At 48.6% G+C, this 12,198-nt stretch overlaps 1 protein-coding gene across 1 annotated transcript; it reads right to left on the reverse strand.

Annotated features, from left to right (window-relative positions):
- Window positions 1–4,421: 4,421 nt before the first annotated feature.
- On the reverse strand, window positions 4,422–5,977 carry LOC101758294. The gene has a single exon (XM_004973270.3). It carries the CDS (start codon window positions 5,846–5,848, stop codon window positions 4,616–4,618), a length of 1,233 nt encoding a protein of 410 aa, XP_004973327.1. The 5' UTR covers window positions 5,849–5,977; the 3' UTR covers window positions 4,422–4,615.
- Window positions 5,978–12,198: the final 6,221 nt, after the last annotated feature.

Consider the following 12,198-nt stretch of genomic DNA (forward strand, 5'->3'; position numbering starts at 1 on the left):
TGCGAGTGACAAGAAATCACTCAACTTTTACCGTGCCCTATTAAGCATGGCATCTACTCGACTTATCATGCTAATGTTCAGATCATAGGTACTAAGTTCATGCAGCTAAGTTTTCAAACAACGCCTAATAACTTAAATGCACAATCATAAGCATCAACATTATTGCATAAGTTTAAAAAGCAGGGACATGCTCCGGGGCTTGCCTTCAAGTTCAGAGGGAGTTAGTGGGTCTTCGGGAGCTTGCTCTTGTACGGGCTCGGCCTCCAAGTGATGTAGATCGACTGGGGGGTCTTCTTCTTGCGCTGGGTGCAGCTCGTAAGTCCCGTCGGTGAGATTCACTTCTACACGTAATGCATATGCAGATAAATTAATGCTTCATATTTAACAAGTCTGAATGTCATTTCATATATTATGGTAAAGTAAACTTGATTTCGAGACCGACTATATTTAGACAAACACCTAATTACCTTTTCTCTATAGTTTAAAAGTGTATTGGTGACTTAGATACTTAGCTCGGTTTTTATGGTGATTGTGTATACCTATATGTACATTATGTTCATAACACTTTTAGATCGGAAAGTTATCCTGCTTCTGAATATTTGTCTGTACCTCTTCCAAAATTACTACCCTTACTACCATTTAATCTGTTTCATTCATTTATTCTTCGTTTAACTTCCAAATTTTGCTTCAGTTGCACATAACGAGCTATGGGGTTGAAACGTTTACAGAGACTTCTCCAAAGAATTACTAAGCTACTGTAAAAATTTGGAGATCATTTGATCATTACAAAAATCATCAAAACTATTTCATTAGCCTAAGGTAGCAAGCACTTAACTATTTTTTATCTTGCTTTACACAAAGAGTTTGTTGCTGAAATTTTAACAGTGAGTTACATAGGTGCAACAACGTCTTTGGTGAATTTTTCAGGATTTTTGGTGAAGGACATCTATTTTCCATATTTTTTCTTCTTTTAAACTTGTACAAAAAGTTAAGCATGTTTTGTCAAGTTTCATTCAGTGACTAATATTTTTCCTAGCAAGTATGTTTCATAAGTGATCTAACCCAGGTGGTTTCATATTTTTCTCTGATCTATAGGATTACTTATGCAAAAAGAAAGATTCTTAGCTAGATTACAAAGATAAAACTCAAACAGTGATTTAAACATCTATGCCAGGGTCCAAATCATTTTTCTCGGCACAAGTTCTCTGAAACAAAGGTAACAAAGGTAGATTTTCTATTTTACCATTTTTCTGTGATTTAAAATGCATTTAATGGCCTAGACAAGAAATAAAACCTAGAGAAATATTTCTAACAGTGACAGGTGTACAAATACTTTTCTATGAAACTAAATATCTCACTGAATCTAGCAAAAGTAGTTTGACATTTTTCTGATTTTTCTACATTTAGTTATGCATTTCCAAAGTTTGATTTATTTAAATGAAATTTAAACCAGACAGGCACTGGCAGTTTTACAGGCGGCCCCTTGAACTTTTTAAACCATCATGGATAGGTCCCTAAAATATTACTCGAAGGTCCCTGGACAAAACTCAATCCTTACAGCGATGCCCTCGCGGCGGTCGGTAGTGAACTCGATGGAATTCCGGCGAACTATCGCGAAATCGAGGGGAACAAGTAGCTAGGCACGTGCGTGTGGAGGGCGATGCGGTGGAGACGGCTCAGAGAGGGCGAACGATGTTGGGAAAGAACGACGGGCGGCGGCGGTGAGAAACCTCTCTGTTCCGGCGAACTCGTCGGCTCTGACGAGCTACTGGCGGCGCTGGTAGCTTTGCAGGGTTGTGCGGAGGCGATTAGGGGCGGTGGCGAGTGGAGGTGCTGAGCGGAAGGGGGCTGTCGACGGTGAGGTCTCGCGGCGGCAGAGCTTGCGCGGGAGTAATGGCGCGAGGAAGGTATTTTGGCGAGGCATTGATGCCTTTTATGACCGCGGGTGCATGCGCGGGAGCAATGCAGAGCCAAAGCTCGCGCAAGACATGGCCGGAGAGAGCGGAGGAAGGAGAGCTGGGCGGCTAGTGAGTGGCCGGTGGCGGGCATTGGCGGAAGAGGATGCGGGCTCATGGGCAATACCTCAACAATTGGCCCGACGGGATAGGAGGCGTGCGGGAGCTGCTTTGCCAGGTGCGCTCGTTGGCCACTGCAGGCGCCGTCGGGTCGTGTCAAGCGTGAAGATTGGGTGGAGGGCGTCAGCCGGTGAGCGGCAACGTCATGGCGCGCTCTGGCGTTCGCGAGCATGTGTGGGCAAGGTGGGTAGTGGGCGAAGGGGGAGAGGATGTGCTCGCAATGCCGTTGGCCAGCTGGGGTGCCCGTCCGGTCTTGTCTTGGCCGGGGTTGCGCAAGGCGTGGACGCCGATGGGGCGGCGCCACACGGAACATGGTGACGCGCCGGGCGCGATTTGAGGATCCGCGCGCACATGGCCGGGCGAAGGGCGCGGGTTTGAACGATTTTTGGGTGAAATTTTGAATTGAAACTCGGCAAACTCCATTTGGCAAACTTGTAGTTCAAACTACCCTCTACAAGTTCTAGAAAGGCACTAGGCACAAATTCGGGCTAAATCGAGAGATATTTGGTGTCAAAGTTCGTGGGAAAGCCAGGTTATGGGACTTAGCAGATTTTCAGGTTTGGGGCTGAATCAGTGTTTTGGCTGACTTTGGATCAGAATTTGAAACGGTTCTGCCGAGTTTTGGGCATAGGTCCAATTAGTGGAGTTGTAGTGGACTTTTAGTACTCCAACTTTTGGGTCTAGCACAAGTTTAGTTTCACATCTGTGAGAAATTTGCACGCCAAGTTGATGTCTTTCACTGTTTTAGATTTAAAGTGCTGAGTTTGAGAATTATGCTGAGTTTAGCCTAGGATTTGAGCAGGTTCCAGATTGATTTAGTTCAAGCTCTAATTGTCAAACTTGTTCTTCAGAGTTTACTCTAAAACTTTGGTAAAAGCTCCAACTCAAGTCCAGGTCTAGAATTCGAAATAACAGGAGCTAAGTTACTCTACTCAGCCATGTTTTCAGGACTAATTTGAGTATGAGTTTGATTTGCTTCTGAATTTAAATCTAGTTTTTGAACCTCTTCCTCTCCAAATTAGCCAAAGTGCTAATAAGAAAAGTTGTTTGAAATGTAAAGTTATACAACTCTTAGATTGACAAAAACTCAAGTTCCTATATAAAATTTCATGTTTTAAATTGACCCCAAATTTAAACTTCTAAAGGGCAATTTAGACCTTTCATGTGCTAATTGGGTTTCTAATTACCCTAATCAAGCTTAAGCAAGGTTAATTTAGCTAGGGTTGTCACATAAATAATATTCATATGAATTGTGAATGGATAATCCATCAGCCTATGATGGTGGAGTGTGGGCGGCAATGAAGAGAATAGGTCATAAGACTCAATGGAGACAGTGCCATCAGCAATGTACGCAAAGTTAACATGCCTTCTGTCGGGGAAGGACGGTGAGTCAATAGTCATCCTCATTTTACCCAACTATGATAGACAACAAGGCGAATGTAAGCAGAAATTATACCTTGAGCTTATATGTATAACAGGTGGAAGGATGGACAGAAAACGACTAAAATTTCCTTTAAACAAAAGGAAACATTAAATATGAGCATAAATGCAGATATATAAAAAACACACTAACTTGATAACAGAAATTCATACTAACTTGATAACAGAAATTTAGCTATTGATGTCAGTGCTCCACAAATGTCATTGCTAACAGGTGAAACGACAAAAGCAAATCATCAATGGTATCTTGGAAGCATGAACATAACATAAATATGAAATGACGAGGCAGCTTCTAGAAACAAGATTCTTTGAGGGGGAAAGACAAGATTAAGGATGAACCGAACAAGCTATGAAAAATATGCGGCATAAATATTCAAACATTAGGAAATAAGCCATTTCTGGCACATAGGAAAGCACATTGTTAAGCACAACCATGAGGCACAGGGCCACGTAAGTAGGGAATCATATGTTTCAGTTCTAGGGCATGCCCCATGTCCTTACGATGACCTAGCCCATGGTGTAAACTCCAAGAAGCTGAGTTCTATCTTGGTCAGCTGGCAGCTTGCCACATGTAAGTATAGCAGCAAAAATTATTCACGTCGATGCGTATGAGTGCTAGATCTGTGGTTCTGGAGTTGGAACTTGAAACAGTACTGTAGCAACTGCTACTGAACACTTGTTCGGTTATAAGAAGCTGCATTGCATCTTGTAACTTATTAAGGCCTTGCCAATTAACATGATCACTTCAGATTTTGTTCTCCATCTTTATAAGCTGATTGATTTTCTAGCTATTTAATATTGTTATTTGATAATTAATATTGATCTATTTTGACATGTCATGTAGTACTCTAAGCATAATCTCTTTAGGCTTGAAATGCTTTGTTGTTCACAGAAAGAACCCACAGAGGAAAAAACATCAAAAGGGATGCCATAAATCAGTATTAAAGGACAGTTAACAGGAACCTAAGTAATTCATTGACTCCAGTACTGCATTGCCATTCATGACCATAGAAAAGCATGAAACAACAAACATCGAACAATTGAGGACAAGGAGAAGACAGTGCCTTTGTACCCAGGTAGAGCAAGGCAGAATCATCCTGCTACTTCACAGCACAACCTGTCCTGGCTCTGTAAGCTTCCAGTACTTCAGGTATCACTTCCTGGTATCTATTGACATACCTCTCCACAAACTTCTTCTCCGACATTGTCAGATGGCCCATCCTTATGCCCTTCTTGAGGACACCCCTGGACACCAGAATGTCCAGCACCTTGTACCTCAGCAGCGTCCGCTTCTCGTAGCTGAAAGAAAGAACAGTCGGGGTCGATGACACGTACTCAGGGTCCCAGCCAAGCTTCTCAGAGAGGAAGCCCATGAGCTGTCTGACCTTGTCATCAGACACTGACATGCAGTAGGGGTGCTTGATGAACGCTCGCCTGATCTGCTCCTTTGTCCACCCCAGGCTGAGGTAATTCTCCACCCTGCGATCCCACTTGGACTGGTAGATTTTGGCAAACACCCCAAAGGCGTAGGGGAAGATGCCAGAGTTCGGGCTCACTCCAAACTCCTTCATGGCAGCCAAGCCCTCATCAAAGCGGGTGGCCCTGTGCACGAGCGCCTTGGGGTGCGTGGTGACGAGCTTGACGAGGACCTCCTCCGTGACGCCATGGTCGCGGAGCGCCTGGAGCTTGGGGAGCAGCACAACCTCGAGGTTGTCATAGATGAGCTCAATGGACTGCTTGACGGCGGTGAGCACGTTTTTGTCGGAGCCGAGGAGATCCCTGAGGAGGCGGTGATTGGGGCGGAGGCGGCTGTCGATCCCCGCGGTGAGGAAGCGGTTGGGGCTCGCGAGGACGAAGCGGCGGACCTCGGCGGGCGCTAGGCCGAGCTCGTGGAGGTAGAAATCGAACCTGTCGCCGATGGTGACCGAGGAGAGGACGGCGGGGTACGCGGCGACGAGGCGCGCGACGGAGGCGGGGGGCATGCCGAGGGTGTCGCGGAGGAGCGCGAGCACGGCGTGCGCGTTCCTGGTGGAGCGGAGGCGCACGCGCTCGGCGGCCCTGGCGGCGTCGGCTTCCGCGAGGCCGCAGGAGTGGCGGAGGAAGTGGACCGTGAGCGAGGCCGGGTCGCCTCCTCCGGTTCCGACCCCCGCGGAGGCGGCGTCGGCGAGGGCGGAGGCGGCGCGGGAGGTCGGGGCCGCGCCGCCGCCTATGAGGCGTTCGACGAAATGCCTGAAAGGTGGGGAGGCGGCGGCATCGGTGCTGCCCTCGGGTGAGACGCGGCCGAGGAGCTGGCGGAGGATGGCGCGGGCCTCAGGGAGGCGCCGACGAAGCATCTGGTGGCGGCGGGTGGGAGGAGGGGAGGTTTGGCCGCTCACCCCCTCGCTCCGGCGGCGCGAGGTGGAGTGGTGGCGGGGACTGGAGGACTTGGTGAGCGGCAGGGAGGCGGCGCGGTTCTCGAAAATAAGAAAAATGTGTCCGGCCTTGCCACATTTGTTGGGCTTTCGTTTCAAGCCGAGCTGACTTTCCTGGCGCAGCCTGCGGAAAAGGCCCAAATGAACTGGACTTTCCCGTCCGTCATGCTTGTAAATCTTCAAATCCTTTCTTTATCCTTCTTTATTAGAAGTAACAATTCAGTGAATGGCTTGGTAATTGTGGAAGATTAAAGGTAGCTATAGTGTTACACCCTTCCATTTAATAGTATTTTCTTCAACATGGCAATTTCATCTGGCTGGCAGTGGCATGCAATATATGGAGTGCACAAATGCGTACGTGCTCAGATTTTGCAACTTGTGAACAGTGCTGCTCTGTTTAATTTGTTCGTGAGTTCGACATTTTAGCAGCCCTGCGGTCAAGTATTCGGTACATGCAGAAGCATTTATACTTGCCAAATGAAATATACATAACTAGATTTGTGCTTGGTGGTAGTATTGGCTAAACTTTGTCTCAGGAGGCAGCAAAAATAGGTAGGGTCTTTGTAAATAATAGGTAGGATGTTATTATCTTTTATCAAGACAGTAATCCTGCTTGCATTATAAGCTCGAACACTTGCAAGCTCGAACACTTGCAAGACCAATATAACATTTAGGTCTCAGCTCCTCCTAAAATAGCTCCGGCTCTAGCTCCTCTAGTGGAGTGGCTTATCTAGTGGAGCTGAAGTCGTTTTGAGAAATATTTGGCAGAATAGCTCCACCCTGTTTTGGCTCCCTCTCCCCAGTTCAAAATGAAACGGCTTCACCATGTGTTTCTTGCATGGACATTTTTTCTCTTTGGTACAACTTCAGGTGAAGCCGTCCGTGGAGCTGTTTTAAAAGCCCTGCCATAGGGGCTCTTATTGGACTGGATGAGTAAGTTGAAAGATGAGAATGGAGGTGTGGTGGAGGTTCATCACTAATCAATATCAACAATTGCTTACGTCTTCCGCAGGTATGAAATTTGATGAGGTGCTTGGTTGTGTCGACCCTATAGAGTCACACAGGGAGGAGATTTGGAAGGCTCTTGAATGTATAAGCGACTTGAAGGCCCCCGGTGCTGATGGTTTGCCCTCTATTTTTTACAAGAAGTTTTGATCTTTAATTGGTGATCATGTTAAACAAAAAGTTCTAGCTGTCCTTAATGGAGGGCCAAAGGCTGGAATGATACTATTATTATTGTGTTGATTCCCAAAACAAAGCTCACCGCAAACACTAAGAGATTTGAGGCCAATTAGTTTATGCACTGTTTCATATAAACTCATCTCAAAGGTCCTTGCTAATAGATTAAAGAAGATCCTGTCAGATATCATTTCCCCATCTCAAAGTGCTTTTGTACCAGGAAGATTAATCATGGACCATGTCCTGTTGGCTTATGAGTTAACACATTTTTTAAGCAGTAAAAGAAAAGGCATATGATAGGGTGGAATGTTTTTTTTCTTTATGACATAAATGGTTTTTCATGAAAGATGGGTGCAACTTATAACGAAATGTGTCACCACGGTTTCTTATAAAATTAAGGTTAATGGTTTATATACTCATCGAATTTTCCCTCAAAGAGGCTTAAGACAGGGTGATCCTCTTTCACCTTATTTGTTTATCTTATGTGCAGAAGGTTTATCAGCACTGCTGCAAAAAGCTGAACATGAGGGCAGGATTCAGGGCATTAAGATTTGTCGAGGTGCACCAAGTGTAAACCATATCTATTCTTTGCTGATGACTCCTTGATACTGATGAGAGCAAGATTAAGTGACACAAGAACTTTGACATTTTTTGGAGGTATATGAAAGGGCCTCTGGACAGGTTATCAATAGAGATAAATCATCTATTATGTTCAGTCCAAACACAAGTCTCGAAGTTTAAGTGACATACTGAGATGTGAGATCCACCCAGTCTATTGGGTCTGAAGCAAGGAGTGAATGATACTTGGGACTACCAGTTTCAGTAGGGAAAAAAAGAGAGTACATCAAGAAAAATATCTGGAGCAGAATATAGGGCTGGAAGAGAAACTTTTGTCATCAAATAAAGGCTGGTAAAGAAATTCTTACAAAGGGCATGTTTTGATCTTACAAAGGGCATGTCATGTTTGATCTTACAAAGGGCATGTAGCACAATCTATCCCCACATATGCTATGTCATGTTTTGATCTTACAAAGGGCATGTGTGATGATGTGAGCATGATTATTGCAAGATACTGGTCGAGTCAGCAGGATAAAATAAATAAAATTCATTGGCTTGGTTGGGAAAAGCTTTACAAGATCAAAGAAAAAGGGTGGTCTCGGATTTCAGGATCTGAACTTATTTAATTTGGCAATGTTGAGCAGACAAGCATGGAGATTGTTGGCTACCCCTGATACATTGTGTGGAAAAGTCCTAAAGGCAAAATATTTCCCAAATTCAGATATTCTCCATTGTTTACCTCGACGTGGCATTTCATATATGTGGAGAAGCATTTTGAGAGGGGCTCAACTACTGAAGGAAGGGCTTATATGGCGAATTGGTAATGGTGAAAAGGTGAAGATATGGGAGGACCCTTGGCTACCCAGAGGCTCTACAAGAAAGCCAGTTACCCCTAGGAGATCCGGTTTGTTGACAAGAGTTAATGACCTTAATGACCCCTAGGGGAATGGGATGAGAAACTAATCTGGGATAATTTTTGGCCGGAGGATGCAGCTATGATCATACCGATTCCAATTGATGTACAAATGGAGGACAAATGCAAAGCCATGAGAGCTAAAATTGAAGAGAGCTCATGTTGCATTTTTTGCATCCAGGAAACCAAAAAGGCATTCATAGATAATTCTTTCATAAAGCAGGTTGCTGCAAGAAGGTTTAGTAAATTTTCCTATGCTCCATCAGTTGGAGCTTCTGGAGGTATTCTAGTCTGTTGGAATGACAACCTTTTTTCTGGACAAGTAGTACAAATTTCAAACTTTGCAGTTACAATTAAATTCTCATGAAGACACAATTGCAGAATCTTGGACTCTTACAACTGTCTATGGTCCATATCAAGGTGAAGAAAGAGTCCATTTTGTGCAATGGCTTTATGATTTAGAGATCAAACCTTTGAAAATTGGATGTTTGTGGGAGACTTCAATTAATATCGACCATCAGAGGATAGAAACAAGCCAGGGGGCAATATAAATGACATGAATATCTTCAACGCACGGTAACTTAGGTCTGCTTGAAATACCTTTAAAAGGCGAGCAATTCACTTGGAGTAGCATGCAAGATGAGCCTCTCCTGGAGTAGCTAGACTGGTGTTTCACATCAATAAACTGGACAACTGACTACCCCAACACTTTGATGCTACCTATGGCTAAGCCCCTGTGTCAAATAAAAATCAACATAGAAACAAGTGCCCGCGTCGCCCCCGCTCGGGCGACTCGGGTGACGGCCGCGCCGCCGCTCTCCGCCGCCCCCTCTCCCCTTCCTCCTCCCCTGCCGCCGCCGGAGGAGCCAACCAGAAGTCCACGCGGGCCCCTAGGACGGCGGTGGTGGGGCATTGTGACCAGCGTGCGTCACTCTCGGGCGGGGGAGCGGTGCGGAGGCCTCGCTGGCCGGAGTGCCAGTGACAGCGCAGGGCGGCGAATCCGTGGCCTTGCAGACCGGTGCCGGATCTACGGCGTGTGGCGGCGCGGGGGTGGCGACGGCCAACGACCGGGTGAGGAGACGGAGGTGCTCGGGGTGCGCGGTGTTGGGTGGAGGAGGAGGCCGCCGCCGAGGTGAAGAGGAGGTGGCGAAGGTGCACGAGGAGGAGGTTGCATCAGAGGAGAAGGATGTGGTTTGCGGGCGGCGATGCGCTGTTGTTGGCCGCCACCGCCGCCGGCGTGCTTCTGGCATCAGGGGCGTGGATCTGCCGCCCCCAGCCAATCCCGACGCGGTACGGAGAAGTGGCCGTGCGTGGCGTGGCGGCGCGAAGAAGTTGGGACGCACGGAAGGCCTAGGCTTGAGGATGAGGAGGACGCGACGTCGGCGGCGACAGCGAGGAGGTGCTACGGTCCTCGACGAGGAGGGGGCGGCCAAGGGTGCCGCCGTCGCAGTCTCACCCACGCCGCTAGGCTAGGCTCCCTCGACGCCTGGCTCTCCCGCACACCACGGGCCTGTGGCACTGAGGGAGGGCCGCCTGTGACGATGCCCAGGGTCAGGCTCCACGACGGCTGCCACCTCGCCTCCTGCAAGACTGGCGTGCCCAAGCTGCAGAGAGTGGAGAGCTAGCTGCGGCAGGTGCGGCCCTCGTGCGTCCCTGAGGCGGTGGAGGCCTCGACAATGGCCAGAGGTGAGACGTGCTGGCTGCGTGTCCCTTCATGCCTTCAATGGTGGTGGCGTGGTGTCGTGGTCGGGGTGGTTTGCACAAGGTGTATCAGTGATGCCATGGAGGCATGGCAGGGACACCTGGCGCAGAGGTGCGCTTGTGGCACCGGGTGGTGCTACGGGCGTCGTCGGGCCACCTTTCTCCTTGGCTGAGGAGTTGCGGAGGCAATGACAGGAGAGGGAGGCAGCTGGGCGCTGCGCGGCCGGGAGAGCGTGCGGTGGCGAGGAGGAGTGCGGCAGCCAAGAGGAGCACGGCAAACGGCCGCACGGCATCAGTAGGGAGGTGCAGGCGGTGGAGGGTGCTGTGCGTAGGCAGCAATGGAGGACGGCGACAGAAATGGAGGTGGAGGTACGGTGGCATGGCGAGTGGAGGTGCGGCAGCTACGTCGCCTCGGCTGGGTTGCCGTAGCAGTGGCCCGGGAGTGCCGAACCAGGTACGTGCAGCGAGGGGTTGTATTGCTTCGGGCGAAAGCCCTCACCAGCCCTCATGCTAGTGGACATGATGGCAGCGTGGAACGTCGCCTTCCCCATTGGGGGCGTCATGTTGGAGCTATGACCCTGCGGCACGGGGTTCTCTGGGTGAAAACCCTGTCCAAATCCTGGACGAGCGATGGCAGCGTCATTGGCGTCGTACCCTCTTCGGAGGCATCATCTCTAGAGACCCAACTTAGTTCGTGGCACTACTAAGCCATTGTCACGGGAGGTCATAGCCGAGGGTGGGAACTCCATCGCGTGGTGAGCTGAATGGGTGTTGCTGAGCCCATGTGCAGGTGTTTGAAGTTATGGTGGCTGTCAGGGGTTGTTGCACGGTTGTCGGATTTGGCTGCTTGCAGCAGACCACGACGGCTAACGTTGCCTGGCAGCAATCAGTACGGTGTGGGACTGCGTCAGAGGATGGCGCTTGTGGCAACGACAGCGTGGGACGGCTAGACTTGCAGCGGATCACGGCGGGTTGCTCAGCCTAGCTGGACTATTTGGTACGGTACATCGTCGGAAGATGGCGCAAACCACTTCCCTGGCTTACTGACACGGCGGAGAAGGCTATATACGAGGGTGAAGCAACGAGGCAAGGTCGACACACTAAGGTGGCTTGGCTAATCAGTGAAGATCTTGGGGAGCGGGGCAATATCACTCAACACTCTGACAGTGACAAAAGAAACGGATTCGTGATGTGGAGTACTGTAGGGGCGTAGCGAGGCCCTCGCGCACGGTGTATCTTTGAGGCGACGAGAGAGAGGATTCCAGCGACGGATGTGTCGAGACCCCCGCGCGTTATGTTATCATGGCGGCGACTGCGAGGCAGCCTGCGATAGGTCCGAATTCGGTGCTATCACCCTGTTAGGTGGAGAATGGTGTTACAGCGGCACTACGGCGGGGGTCCTGCATGGTGGTGACCTTCTCAGTGTGGTGCTATCTGCTTCTCGGTTCTACGTCGATGCTAGGTTTCACTGTAAGGTTTGGGCGACTTCTCAACCGTGTGTATGGTGGTACGGGCTACGGTAAGGCTTCGGTTCTATCGCCGAGGAGTTGTGAGGAGTGGAGTTCGGCGACGGTTGATATCCCAATCCAACCAGCTAAGGTGTTGTAGAGTTGAGTTGCGTGTGAGGGCGTGGTGCGGCATGCGTTGAGGACCTAATCTAACGTGTCGGTGCCTGCATCTTTTTTTCTTTTTTTCATCTAGTCTAGATTTCATCTTCTTTATTAATATAATTGGCAGCTCTCCTGCCTGCCCCTGTTTTCTTGTGGTAGCCTCTGAGCAGTTGACGCCGTGACCTGCCGTACATTTATGCTGTGGCATTTAGTGGTTAATTTGCTTATGTATCCCTTGTTAATTTGCTTATGTCCCCATATCCGTGTTACGTGTAACTATGCGAGGCGTGTACTCTTTATTTTTACTATTT

This window comes from Setaria italica, chromosome VI, assembly GCF_000263155.2.
Source record: "Setaria italica strain Yugu1 chromosome VI, Setaria_italica_v2.0, whole genome shotgun sequence".
Classification (NCBI taxonomy): Eukaryota; Viridiplantae; Streptophyta; class Magnoliopsida; order Poales; family Poaceae; genus Setaria; species Setaria italica.